The 15,599-nt window shown below is 36.2% G+C and overlaps 1 protein-coding gene across 1 annotated transcript; it reads right to left on the reverse strand.

The window, feature by feature from the left end:
* Window positions 1–7,011: 7,011 nt before the first annotated feature.
* On the reverse strand, window positions 7,012–8,942 carry LOC125647466 (uncharacterized). The gene is made up of 2 exons (XM_056142043.1): window positions 8,810–8,942; window positions 7,012–8,603 (listed from the first exon to the last, which is right to left on the reverse strand). Exons 1-2 carry the CDS (start codon window positions 8,940–8,942, stop codon window positions 7,012–7,014), a joined length of 1,725 nt encoding a protein of 574 aa, XP_055998018.1.
* Between the last annotated feature and the right edge of the window lie 6,657 nt (window positions 8,943–15,599).

The following is a 15,599-nucleotide window of genomic DNA, read 5'->3' on the forward strand; positions in this document are numbered from 1 at the left end:
TGAAAAGTTTATATTTACATATTATATACATGAAAACTTCCTGACATACTACACATTCAAGTTTGTAAAAATCATGGCTCCCATGGGCAACTCCACTCGTCGCCACCCTCCCCCGTGTTTCATCGAAAGCAGGATATATCAATCTTGGTGTATTTGTTACACATGGGTGTCCGGGTGATATATCAAATATACGAAAGCGTACTAGTGCCACGTTTTAACTTTTTATTTTTTTTTTTTTTTTATTTCACACTTTAATCTGTAAAATTTACATTTTAATCTGTAAAATTTACACTTTTAAAATCTGTACATTTTACACTTTAATCTGTAAAATTTGCACTTTAATCTATAAAATTTACACTTCAATCTGTAAAATTTACGTTTTTCTGTATAATATCACTTGGTTGCTCCGTTCCCGAGATACCATTCGAGTTTTAGCAAAGAAAATCCACACGCCACAGTAACACTGTCACATTGTGTGGGAAATGGTTTCCAGATGATATCTTAATGCGCAATTTTCGAGTTGCCCAATAGTTCTTTCCCTTTGTGGAACTCTTACGCACAGTAAGACACAAAACATATTTTCGTCCACACACGGTGGGTACAAATGCTTATCCTTGCCTTCATAATAATTACCAGACATCATACAACCACCTAACCTGCAGGGACACACAAATATAGTAAATTTATGACTACAGTGTATTTGATAATAAGATTGCTCAAACAAAAATCGATAATCACCATCTTTCTTTGATTAAAGTATCACTTGTGTAGAAGAGGTGATAAATAATAATTTCATATTTAATTTAATGGCCTAATTCAAACAAATTTTATTCTTGATATGGTCAGTTTAATGTATACCAACAGCTGATATAAACAAAATTACGCTTTCATAACTTTTATCCTTATTTACATAGTCATTATATAATATACATGTATGTATATATCTTGTACCCACCCAAGTGTTCAACACAATATTGAACGTACCTCCACCACAGAAGAGCTGTTACATTGTATCTCGGAAGTTGCGTATTAATAATTGAACATGGGTACCCCGAATTACCGAAATGCCCGTGATTTACCGAAATGCCCCCAGAAATTACCGAAATGCCCCATAAAACTACCGAAATGCCCCTTCCAATGCATAAATTAGACCACATTTAGTTTAAATATGTTCAAATTTGATAAGAAAATGCCAGATTGTGGTTGTAAATATAGAAAATTGTGTTCAATTCTCGCATTAGCGATATTTCAAAGAACGATAACTCTAGCAAAATCTTGCAACCTCTGCTTCACTTAAGTTTTTCTCCACCGAAGTTTTTCTCCCTATAATTCTCGTATTCCCCATAAATAGTTTTCAAAAAATTGTTTCTTCTAACAATGAATGAAAAAGCATAAATATTCGTATTATTTTTATTTCATTTAATGTTTTCAATATATACATGTAACATAAATGAACTATGAAAACAAAATAAGAAAAAGCATATTAAGGCAAATTTCGGTAAGGCAAACAGTCATTTGCTACAGTAACTAGCGATTATTAAATGGCATAAAAATTGAGAGAGAGAAAAAATTAAAAAGCAAACAATTATTTCCTTCAGTAACTACCGGTAGCGACTATTGAATGGCATAAAGAATGCAGGGGGGAAAAATCCAACACCCAAGTGTTCAACACAATATTGAACGTACCTCCACCACAGAAGAGCTGTTACATTGTATCTCGGAAGTTGCGTATTAATAATTGAACATATACTGTAAGCGATGAAAATTCTTTTGAAGAATATCCAAGTCCTGTCTAAAACCACTATAATTATACTGATTAGGTCAGGGGGTCAATGTCACTGGATCACGTGCTTCATGTAGTGAGAAATGTTTTACGCATAATATGAGATTTAGTGATAAAACTTCACATTAAGAGTCTTCATGACTTAAAATGAAATATGTTGGGATGTTTTAGGTCAAAGGTCAGTAACCACCTCTGGTATATCCAGGAGTCGTGTTTGCCCACTCTCTATTTTGTATTGCTTTTAGGAGTCATGAGATTGATCACTGTTCGTTATCTTCACCTTTCATATACGAGTAAAAGATGGCTTCAATTATAGATGATATCTCAAATACTATTAATGCGAAAACCAAATGGTAAGAACGGTTTTCCGATAATATTACTTGAGCTTTAGCAGTGATACTCCATATGAAAAGTTTTCATGACCTAAGAATGACCCCTTTTTTAGTTCTAGAGGTAGAGGTCAATATTTGTATGCCGAGAAATAATTTGCAAGTGATAATTCGAATACTACTAGTATTATAGAAATGGACAATGGTATTTTACATGGAGAATCTCTATCGTAAACGGATGACCTCTATTACTTTAAGATATCAAAATGGTCAAAGGTCAAGGTCATCAACTCACATTCGTATCAGATTGTCTCTTAATTAGAATGATATACTGTATTTCTTCATATCATTTATGACTGAAATTTTGTAATAAGAGTTTATGCAAAAGTTCTGTCCTATTAAAAGACAATTGTCAAATATAACGTGAACCTGGAGGTGTGTGTGTGGGGGGGGGTGTGCTAATCTCATTGAATTTCCTCACTTTGAAACAAACTCTAATCATAATTTTGCTGCATCCATTCGTTAGCAATCTATTTATCATTTCTCTCGATCTATGTACTTCGGCTAAATACAAAAATTGGCTATTATTTATTATGATAACTCATTATTTAACTAATTGTGAATGGAAAATTGTTTCTGATTGGTTTAGGTTGCAGGTGATTTCCAGGAGTCTAAAGTATAAAATAAATTTCGTGACCCTGACAAGATAACCTAGAACAAGGTGTAGACAATGCTGTGCGTCTTTTAGAATACACACGTGCTTTATTTCATCAAAACTTCCATTATTGAACTATCGAATGGTTCACGGGTCCTGGGCTTTACAGATTTTATGGGGCTTGAAATATTTCTCCTATTTAGTCATGTGTACTATTTTCTATCATTTTAATAAGGTGAAATTAATAAAAATGACCCACATTTTAATGTTTTTTGGAAAAAAATTAAGTTCTTCCAATAAAGTAATTCAAGAAATCAAAAGATTTTGTCATTTATTTCTCCGGGAAGGGAAGAAATTAATGCTTCTTTTATCGTTTAGTACATTTTCTGAAACAAGATACCGCGATTTACCTTAAATTTGAAAATACCTTAAATCCGCCACTGTCTAGATCTACTCCAATTTCAAACAACAGATGTACAGTTGCAGTTTGTGCATGCCCCCCCCCCCCCTCATTTTAGGGTAGTATAATTTATTGGCAACATTTATTTTCTCATTAAATAACATTCTTCAATTTTAGCCGTTTAAACCTAGTTCATCTTTCAATAAGGCCTAAAAGCACTATTTAAACAAAATTTTAAAGTATCATGCTGAATTTTTTTCTCATCCTCACAAATGTCAAGGGTTCTGAGTGAACTCATGGTTCTATGGAATGGACTCAGCTAGGGCTGCTAACACTGCAAGATTGTTTTCTCAATGTATCAAGGTCCATAAGTCCCAAATCAAGCTGATTTATTTAAGAAATAAGATATCATTTTTTAATGTTGGGATATGACATAAATTTGGTCACGTGATCTAATCCTATAACGCCCGAAGGGCGTTATAGTAGATTTGATCACGTACCAACTTCATGTAATATCCCAATAACATTCAAAAATGATATTTTATTTCTTATATTTATATTTTCTATTTTGATTTGTGTTCTTTCCGAGCTTCCATGATTATGTAGCAAGATGACCAAAATAACGATCGTAGAATACAAAATATAGTTCGTTAGAGTTTTATCGAATAAAAAATTAGGAACAATATCAAAGAGAATTTGTTTAAAAAAGACGAAACATGTGTAAAATAAAGGTAATTTAGAGCATAAATTTAACTGAAATGACAAGAAGAGCGGAGTAAACTACATCCGTGATATGATTTGCGATCAGCGATGGAGAAACTGGTGTCGGTCTAGCTTACTAAGTTGAAAACGCAATTGTTGATCACAGATTTCGACAGAAATTCAAAGGATCTGAGATGGTGGATATGATGGGTCAAGTTAACGTTAAGCTCTTAGTCAGGTTTTTGGAAAGAAACAACGGTATGTTCATCGTTAGGACTCGTGGTTGTAGCCATGCAGGAGACGATTCAAGACAGTAGGACAGATTTAGACAAAATGCAGGTAGGTTGCGTCTTTTATTTACCTTCAGTGTGTGTAAAAGAAAATAACGAACTGACGGAGTTTTTGTTCACTTGAGAGATTTCTGTTGTAGGATTTTAATGAAGACTCACATCGGTACCCTGACATGAACATGTAAATTTTTCGAGCCTCGAAAAGCTTCGCTTATGATCATGCCGAGTCATAGCCGTGATGGAAGTTGCCAGGAAACAACAGGTTAACTTATCATCATAAAGTAAATAGGCTTATAACTCTGCCTATATGTTTTCGCTTCCAATATCATAAAACTTTATAAATTTGCCATGCAGAAGTTGCAGACGGTATTTAAAACTGTATAAAATGAAACAACAGAACGATATGTTTAATGTTTCTCTTTTATAAATTGATGAAATTCTTGTTTGTTTACAAAATAAAATCTGTATAAATATCCTGCTGCGTTTGTTTCTGTTACGATGTCATTGCAGTGGCGGATCCAGGTTTTACGAAAAGGGGGGGGGGGGTGAAAGTCAAGTATTAGCCAAAATACTAAGCCATTTTGGGTACCAATCTGGAATTTTTCTCACACTATTTCTATTATTTAGATTTTTTGTGGCGAGAGGGGGGGGGGGGTCTAAATCCCCCACTGCATTGCATAAGCAAGAAGCTAGATGAAAATACAGGAACTGACTTTTGAAGCGGTGATTGTATTCATACGCAAGAACAAACTGATCATCGATTTCATTAGTACTGTCATATAAGGAAGTGCATTGGCAAATGTAAATATAAATCCTTGAATATGGATTTGCCCCCCCCCCCCCCCCCCACCATGATTTTTAAAAGGTCTGTCATTGACTGTGCCACTGGAAAATTCAATAGCAAAAGCAGCAATGATGATTTTTTAAATGCTAAGTGAGGTTCAAAATAATTTCAGCAAATTAATAATAGTATTTCTTCATGCCACGGTGTTCTGCTGTAACCTCATAGAAATAATTACTAGAAATATTTTGCATATAAATATTACTATTTTTAATTATTAATATTTAGTAAATTTCTATCGGTTGGCGCGATAAAGAATTAGTCTCACTGCACTACGTCCTTGAATGAAAAAATAGCACAAGAGGCGTAAAAAAACCGCATCCCTCACCCACCTCAAACTGAAAAAAAAAGCAGGGGAGGTTGACATCTGAGTGACTCGGGTGATATATGGGAAAAAGAAAGTTGATAAACTGTGTAGCAGCCCTGGTCAGTTTATCAATGAAGTTCAAAGACTGGTGATGAAGGGTTGTCGTTTATTCATCAACGTAAGAACTGAATTATACAAATGATGCATAATGTATACACATTGTTATGCGACAAAATAAAGTGACAAATCATCACACTTGACTAGTAAAGTTATAAACACTTAGAATAATATTGACTAGAAATATGACATTCACATTCAATTAATTGACATGACATAGAGAAAACTACATATTTTCATACTAAATTCTTCAAGTACATTTAGGCTTCAAATCATGTATAACTGGACAAAGGGAGATAACTCTAATTTGTAAACAATCAAAATTCTCTGCATAGGCTTGATGCTCAATACTGTAGTATTTGTGTATTGTAATATGTTCATTAATTAGTTAGATCATGGTAAAACGTTTGCAAAATAGATATACAAAGCTACATAACTAAGTACAGCAAATCTCATGGACGATTAAACATACACGTCACACAATGCGCGCCATGTGTAAACTACACGATACTACAGAACATGTAGGCCTAATATCTAATCTGGTGCAGAAAATCATACATTAACAATAAACTCATACAATAAGACATCAAATTACCTTGTTCTCTCTCTGACCAAACTGCTAGAAAGTTATGCCTAATGTAAACAAAACCCAAAAGTGGATATCGCACGTTGTGTGTTACGTTATCTGTACGTTATTTCAGGTATCACACCGGTAATTATTTTCACTATATATTACTATAGAGGAAAAAAAAATCATTAAAAATCAGTTTACAGAATTGATGCCGAATAACGCAGTCAGAAACGTTCTATGCTACCTATCTCGTCTGCCGACACCAGAAAAACACCACCCTACGCGGCATTTTCGAAAATAAATTACCCGCAAACAAGACTACCCTCAAATCCACGTGTTTTTCACATGTGTGTAAACAGCCGGAGTACACCTCAGGAAGTAGCCTCAGCTACCAACAGCAAATAGTTCCTTTGTATACATTTGGTTATTTCTACAAATTACACAAAATTTCCTAATCAGGGGTGCAAACATTAAGAGAAAAGAAGAAGAGGAAATGAGAAAAATCGCGCAAGGAAAATATATTTCTTTAAATATATGGAACTACAATTGACTAAGTTCATTTTGATTGGACAATTACCGGTGTGATACCTTCGATGCACATGCTCGACAATGCGTAAATAAACACTAAACACGGAACCGATAAAAATGAACAGTTCCAGAATGCACAATTCTACTGCGTGCTAATACATGTAGTAAATATAATTATTCTACCATTAAACAAAATGACAAAACAAAAAATTTAGGCAAAAATTGATGACATTTACACTCCCACCAAATCACTTGGATTTCCAAAAGAAATCACATTTAAAGGTATATAGGTTGAAATCCATGAGCTCAGTGATTGGCATGTACACGTTTCAAGTTAAACAACATTACGTAGTATTCAGACAATACTTTTCTATGAGTAACACCAACTTATGAATTGTTCTCTCTAATACTGATGAATGTGTCTTGACCTTGACTCTTCTCACCAGGCCGTCTTCATCTGGATTGGCTTCAATGACCCTGCCAAGAGGTCATTGGTTGCGTGGCAAATCTACGTCTTTCACTAGAACAATGTCACCTTCCTGAATGTTCCGACGAATTCCATGCCACTTCTGACGCAAGGTGATCTGTGCTAGGTATTCTCGTTTCCACCTTGACCAAAACTGTTCCAGAAGGTACTGCACTCTTCCCCAGAGTTTGCGAATATAGAGGTCTTCCTTCACAAACTCTCCAGGAGGGGGGAGTGGTGAAGTGATCTTCCCCGTTAAGATGTGGTTTGGAGTAAGTGGCTCTAAAGAATCTGGGTTGTCGATCTCACTGACTGATAGTGGACGGCAGTTTACTATCGACATAACCTCATAGAACAAGGTCCTTAGTGATGCGTCATCAAGTCTTCCTGGTGCGAGTGACAATACAGAGTCGAGTATATTCCGCACAGTTCTGATCTGTCTTTCCCAAACCCCACCAGTATGACTAGAGCTAGGGGCATTCAATACAAAGTCGCACCACTGTCCTTCAGCTAGAAAGGTTACAACTTTCCCTTTGTCAAGTTCTCTTTCAAATTCGTTCCTAGCACCAATGAAATTAGATCCCTGATCAGAACGAATCTGTCTAACTGCTCCCCGAATGGCTATGAAGCAACGCAATCCATTTATAAACGAATCTGTACTCATATCATCCAACATTTCTATGTGTATGGCTCTTGAACACATCCAAGTAAAGAGTAGACCATACCTCTTTGCTTCCCTGCGTCCATTTTTCAGCAGAAACGGTCCAAAACAGTCCATACCACAGTAAGTGAATGGCGGTGTTGGTTCCACACGGTCCTTAGGTAAATCTGCCATTTTCTGAATTTCTGTGGGTTTTCTTAATTTTCTGCATAAGACACACTGACGTATGAAATCTGCCACTGCTTTGCTTCCTCCAATAATCCAATATCCTAAAGAACCCAACTTATTATGAGTGATTCCTCTGCCTTGATGATGCACTAGTATATGTGCGTGTTGAAGTATGAGTCTTGTAAAATGATTGCATTTTGGCAAGATGATAGGATGCTTCTGTGCTGATGAGATATTTGCATTCCTCAATCTTCCTCCAACCCTGAGGACTACATCTTGTAGAACTGGGTCTAAAGGGTGAATAGGGTTACTGCTTGGTAGTGATTCTGATGACCTCATTGCACTAACAGCATCAAGAAATGCACTGTGTTGAATCAGTTTCACCAGTGTTAATTCTGCCCTTTGTCGTTCTTCCACTGTTGGTGGATGGGTTCCCTTGATGCCATTAGATAGCCTCTGCAGTCTGGCAGTAACAGAAACCATTCTGGTCCAAGAAGAGATCCTAGATTTCAAAAGCAGGTCCATAATACTAGGAGAAGAAGTGACTTTGGTGCACAAGGTTCGTGCAGATCTAACTTCAGGGTCCCCAAGTTGTAGCTCAGTATCTACACTTACAGTCTCAAGCTGATGTTGCCACAAAAAGACAGGTCCAGTTAACCATGAGGACTTCTGAATTTCGGTTGCACGTAGACCTCGAGATGCGTGGTCAACTGGATTGTTGCTGGTGTCGACATAGTACCATTGGCATGGGTCAGTTACATCTCGTATCATCTGGACACGGTTTGCTACAAATACACATGTACATGGAAACGACGAGCCTCGTTGTTAATGTAGCCAAGGACAACTCGTGAATCAGTCCAGAAGTATTCCTTGTGAATTGGTAAGGTCAACTCCCCTCTGAGAAAAGTGCTCACTCTCACAGACAGGACTGCTGCTATCAATTCCAGTCGTGGAATTGTGATAACCTTTGAAGGGGCTACTCTGGCTTTACTGAACAGCAACGCACAATGAACGTTTTCTTCGTTTGTGGTCCTTATGTAGGAGCACTGTCCATATCCATTAGTGCTGGCATCTGAGAAGTGATGCAGCTCAATGCATTTGGGAATGTCAAAGTCAGGAGGCATGATGCATCTGGGAATAGCTATATTGTCTAGGTTCAAGAGGTCCTTCCTCCAAGCTCCCCATTAAGGTTCCTTATCTGACGGTAACATGTCATTCCATCCAACACCACTACGACACATTTCCTGAAGCAGCCGTTTGCCTGTTAAGGTAACAAGGGAAAGGAATCCTAGAGGATCAAATATGGATGCAACAACAGACAACATGTTGCGACGCGTAGGTGTGAAGTTCTGGTGGTTTATTTTGAAACAAAGCATATCATTTTGTAAGTTCCATTTCACACCAAAACTTTTGTTATGTGTGATGTAAAATTACAACAATATCTAGGCCATCACATGCCGTGATTATCCGGAATTTCTCAGTGTCAACTTTGATTTTACTGCGATAGTTCAGCCGCAAATGGCGTGACGTCACACAAACTTATGGCGAGTGAATATTTTCGAAAGTATGTTTATTTTGGATTTTAGAGTAATTGACGGCAATTAAAAGGGTGACCGATCCAGAAATCAGGTGGGACACATCGACTGATGTTATTTATACCGGGTACTGCAGTCTTTTTCACGCAACATAGCACCGGAGCAGATTTTGCGAGAATGCCCATTTCTCATATATTTCTACTTCATTGATAAAATTGCCGACTCCTGTGCTCGTAGGAACAACGCAGGGGCACGAAATTTGTTTTCATTTCATGCAAGAAAACTGAGAAAATATAACATTGGCTCTGAAATGTGGATTCGCCACCTTGAGTAACGTTTGGTCCCCAATCTGAAATATCAGTAACCTTCTTACCACAGGTGCGTGGATTCAGTACCCCCCCCCCCCCTTCTTCCTGCCGAATCACAAACATGCATATATATCAGAAGCGGATCCAGGGATTTTTTAAAGGAAGGGTCTAACATTAGTTTTGGTTTTCAAAGGGGGATTCCACCCTCAAAATGCATAATTTTTCATACCTCATTTTTCTGACGATAGGGGGGGGGGGGTGTTCCGACTCCGGAACCCCCACTCTGGACCCGCCACTGCATATATTTATTTATTCAATTATTTTCATGTTGAAAACCTCTCTGATGCATGTCAACAATGACAATGTCTTACTGTTTATCCTAATGTTGAAAATAACTCAAATTAAGCTCTTTTAGAAAAAAAAATATACTCTCACTGGTTATTATGACTGATCTGTTGTAGGTGCAAGATGAAGATAACGAACAGTGATCAATCTCATAACTCCTATAAAGGTGAAGATAACGAACAGTGATCAATCTCATCACTCCTATAAAGGTGAAGATAACGAACAGTGATCAATCTCATAACTCCTATAAAGGTGAAGATAACGAACAGTGATCAATCTCATCACTCCTATAAAGATGAAGATAACGAACAGTGATCAATCTCATCACTCCTATAAAGATGAAGATAACGAACAGTGATCAATCTCATAACTCCTATAAAGGTGAAGATAATGAACAGTGATCAATCTCATAACTCCTATAAAGGTGAAGATAACGAACAGTGATCAATCTCATAACTCCTATAAAGGTGAAGATAATGAACAGTGATCAATCTCATAACTCCTACAAGCAATACAAAATAGATAGTTGGGCAAACACGGACCCCTGGACACACCAGAGGCGGGATCAGGTGCCTAGGAGGAGTAAGCATCCCCTGTTGAATAAAACCAGCGAGCGTATATTTTTTTTTTTGAAAGTAGGTTTATAGTTTGAAATATTGAATCCTGTCAAATACATGTGTGTATTTTTGTAATGTCTTTCTTCAGATTTTGCTGGAGTTCGAAAGACTTGGTCCTAATACAAGCTCAGCTGATATGGGCAGTCTTTTAACTGAAGGCCTCTTGAAATATGAGAGAACCGTTTTAAATTTACTGGAGTTAAAAATAATGTGAGTAACTTCTTTTGAATAAAATACAGTTTTTCCTGGTATATCTAAGGGTCCATGTTTGCCCAATTCTCTATTTTGTGTTGCTTATAAGAATTATAAGATTGATCATCGTTCGTTATCTTCACCTTTCATATGCTAGTGTAAGACTTGACGTAGCATGTTATGGCGTCCATGTCCGTCTGTCTTTCCTGTTTCATTTTTGGCTCATACTTAAATACTACATTGTATGAGACTCATAATCATCAGACTCTGTCGACTGATACATCTTGGGTAGAGGGTGGGTCACACTTTAGATGTGGGTCACTGTGACCTTTGATGAAGACAATGTCGCTAAACATGGAAAACTCCTGTCAATTTGTCCGATTCCGAACAGGCCAACACTATTGATTACTTTTTTTTAATTCTTGCATAAAATCAGCAACAAGTGCTAACATTATGATTCAAGTACATCATATATTTTATTTTCATAATGAACTGTTCATAGAAAGATTATGTTTGTATATAAGCTTGCTTAAATTTACAGATGCAGAGGAACGTCTTGCATTAAATGGACTGGGCACATTGTTCAAGGAAAAGGTAGACAAGATTCTTATGAAGGAGAGAAATGAAGAAACCACCAACCTTTTGGTCAGGATCTAGAACCTACGGATAGCGAATGCATATGGGTAGAAATAGGTGATCCTACCTGTAATATTCTTCTATGTTGTGTATATCGTCCTCCGAACGCCGAAATTTCATTTTGGAAAAAACTCGAATGGTCTATTGAAAAGGCTGCTGAATTATCGGATAAAATCATAATTCTAGATGACGTAAATGTAAATTTCTCAAACACACACATAGTTAATGAAATCCTTCTAAAATATTCCTTTGAAAACACGATCCAAGAAGCTACAAGAATCACGCAAAACACGGTTACTCTCATAGAAGTGCAGCTATACAAGACGATGTATTGAACTCGGGGACAATAGCTGTAGAAAACACTCTTAGTTACCACAAAGGCACATACATCAATCTTAAATCACATTCACTCCAAAATCAGTCATATGAGCGTAAAGTTTGGTTATACAAAAATGCAGATTTTGATACACTAAATACACTCTTACTTAATTCAGATTGGAACAATGACGCGAAAGATATAGATCAGGCGGAGAGAAATTTTTCTACAACTTTCTTAAACCATGTAAAACAATGCATTCCGGAAAAAACAATCACCATCAGACCTAAAGATAAATCATGGTTCGATTCAGCACTGCGGAAAATAATTCGTCTAAGAAACCGCGAGAAGTAAAGCGCTCAAAACAAAAAGCGATTCTGATTGGGATATTTTTAAAAGAAAACTACGTAACAAAGTTAACAATATGAATATGTATTCATTAAAATGGCAGATCTTGTCAACAGTTGATGCTGCTGAAGAAAAATAAGTCGTGTAACGTCTACACGAAGAACATTATTAAAATATGAGGAAGTAAGTAGCGTATAATTGATGTGAAATCAGAAATTTTAATTGACAGGTCCGAAATCTTCCATACTAATCTGAATCTCGCTGCTGTCATAGGCGAGAAACGACTCTGTGACCTGGCCCCAGGATCATGTAACAAACTCAGACTTAAGTCAAAATTTCAATCACCTGTAAAATATTCATTACTTTTGAACTGAAACTCTTAATTTGCAGACACTAGAAATTCAATGAAACAATATTGAATAGCAATTTTATTTTGGAATGATTAACTTCTCAATCATTTCATCACAATATTCAGATTTTGACTTAAGCTTAAGATGTTTCATAATCCTAGTAAAAATAAACAAGTGAAAATCGAAAGAACGATGACGTACATCTTTGTTATTTTAAGTACCAGTGACTTGAAATTGACATGCAAGTAGTTAAAACATTAATCTATGCAAGGAAAACTACAAACTACGCATAGCTTACCTAGTTTAAGATTTTTTAGGCATTTGAAGCGAGTGGTTATTTTTTTTATCTGTGTCAGAGTTAGACCCCTTTCTATATTGATAGTATCACAGAGTTCGGGCCAAAACGGGCTTAGCCCCTGTGGGGTGGGTGTTCAAATCAAGATTCTGAAAAACTTGAAAAACTACAGTTAGCAGAAGCAAGATTGGTTACTGGACTAACATCATTGGCATCACGGGAATCTTTATATTTCGAAACTGGGTGGGAACCACTTATTGTTAGAAGATTGACAAAATTAAGAATAACTATGTACAAAATTAATCACAATATGGTAACCGAGTATCTGAAGAAATTTTACCAAATATTCGTTCACATGAATCAAATTACGTTACAAGACAATCGCAAAATGATGGCATTCCTAAATGCAGATTAAACATCTATAAATCATCTTTTGTATCAAGAGGGGTGCGTGAATGGAATTCCTTGCCCCTAGGAACAAGGCAATCTACGACACTAAAGCTCTTTTAAAAAAAAATACGCTCCAACAATCGCACCTTCCATCCTTTTTTTCTTTCGGACAACTCTATTGGAACGTAATCCATACGAGACTAAGACACAATGTGTATTGAATATATATTTATTTAGATGTAACATCATTGACAGTCCTTTGTGTACTTGTGGTAAAGTAGAAGATGCTTACCATTTCTTTTTCTCATGTGCAAAATACACCGCCCCAAGAAATGACCTATTTAATGCTATTTTTAGAATGGATAATTTGCATATAGTAGGCACGCATGTATTATTATGGGGAGATAACGCAATCAGTACCACAGAAAATGAAGAATTATTCTCCTATGTTCAGTTATTTATAAAGAGATCCGGTCGTTTTTAGTTTATGGAATTTACATAGGGATTACTTTGTACGTACTGCATGCATATATTAATCAATTGTACATGTATAAATATATTAATCAATTGTACTTATATATCTACAGATATAATTTATTATATAATTGCTTTATAAAGCTAATCATTTTTTACCTTTGATACCTTTGTGTTTCATTTCTTGAACATTACCATATATGTAATCAATTGTCATATAGGAAAGGGCGTTCTAAGTTTTAAGAACTTGTGCTCAATCCGTTCATTGTAATAATATCCAGACAATAAAATATGTTCAAATCAAATCATACATTGTATTTTTTTTAAAAATTACATTTTTCAGAATATTTATAAAGGTTGTATTAGATGAAATACTTCTTGAAATTGTATTTTGATAGAATTATGATGATTATAGTCTTCAAGGGTGTACAGGGGGGGGGGGGGGGGGGGGGGGGGGGGGGGGGGGGGGGGGGGGGGGCTACATATAAAAACAAACTGACCTATTTGGACAATTTTTTCAAAAATGTAGATCCCCCCCCCCCAATAATTCTTTTTAGAGAAAAGTTAGAAATGTTATAGATTAATGCTTTGTTTTTGGTATTTTTTAAGTAAATGAAAATGATTTTCAATTTTGACTGTAGACTAATGTTAAATGTACACGTTATCTATAAACACAATGTAGCAGTTGATGGGTGTTTGTCTTTTCTGTAAAATCTCCATACCACGAAGCCCAATCAGATTTTAGAAAACGCCACTAGGAAGTTTGACCTTATTTTACTTGTGTGTTAATCATACATGTACATACAGTGCATAAAAAATTAGGAATCTGAAAATATGAGACATATGCAGTTTTGAAATTACCTGTTTTGTGTGTGATGTTTTTTCCCTACAACAAATTAAAAGTTTCATGTTCATTTAAATTTTATAACATAACCGGAAAGTGATACTGATACAAAATGCGGTGATATACCCCGCCCCGACTTTCCAAACTACCTGTTTCTGCTGGTGAACTTGGATCTCCCGTGTACTGAAAGCGTCCTCTTTCACCCGATTCGTGCACCGGCCTGATCAGTCTAGAATCATGAATATTTTGAATTGATTTTTTTTCTAATAACAAGTGCATCTCATAATGTGATTATAATTGTAATTTCTTCTCCTGTCTATTCACCCGTTGTTATCTTATAGAAGTAGATATATTGTGTATATACATGTACTAGATGTATTCCGATGAGTTGTATAACTCAAGGACAATAGAGAATTGAAAATAAGAGCGGATCCAGAATGGGTGGGTCCAGGGGGTCCTGACCCACCCCACCCCACCCCCACCCCCGCCCTTTGCGAACCAAGAAGTTTAAATAAGAGTTATTCAATTTTAACGAGTCCTTGAGTCAAAATGATATGAAAGGTAGATACTTACATGTAATTGCATTATTCAAATTTATCAACACCTTTGTGTATCATTTAATTATAAGATAAACAAGAAGAAACACTGATATGTATTTACAATATAAGTATCACTTAAGAATTCTTAAAAAGTATATGTAACATAAAACTTTTGTTTGAGAAGTAGACAATTTGAAAGTGAAAAAGAGGTGCCAGAAAATGCTCAGAATGCAGGATTTTGCACCATTTACCCTAACCTTCTAGGGCCTAGGTGACCCCACACCCCCGGCCTCTTGGGAGTAAATAGGGGGTAGAGGTTGTGAAAAGTACCTAAAAGATCAAGTGCTATACTCCCACTTCACAAATTCCTGGATCTGCCTATGGAAGCTAAATATGAATGCATATTACTAAAAATAATTTCTGAGCCATTTTGTTTTTAATCTCACTATTCACAACTTTAGGGCTAGGCTATTGCGCATGTGACAATGTGCTTGTTCAAAGTGCAGTTGGAATCTTTCCGAGTGAGATCATGACGTTTCGACAACAGTGTAAGATTCCCATGGCCAGCAGCCGTCGCGTGCAGAGACTGTTT

The sequence above is a fragment of the Ostrea edulis genome, chromosome 6, assembly GCF_947568905.1.
Source record: "Ostrea edulis chromosome 6, xbOstEdul1.1, whole genome shotgun sequence".
NCBI classification, from domain to species: domain Eukaryota; kingdom Metazoa; phylum Mollusca; class Bivalvia; order Ostreida; family Ostreidae; genus Ostrea; species Ostrea edulis.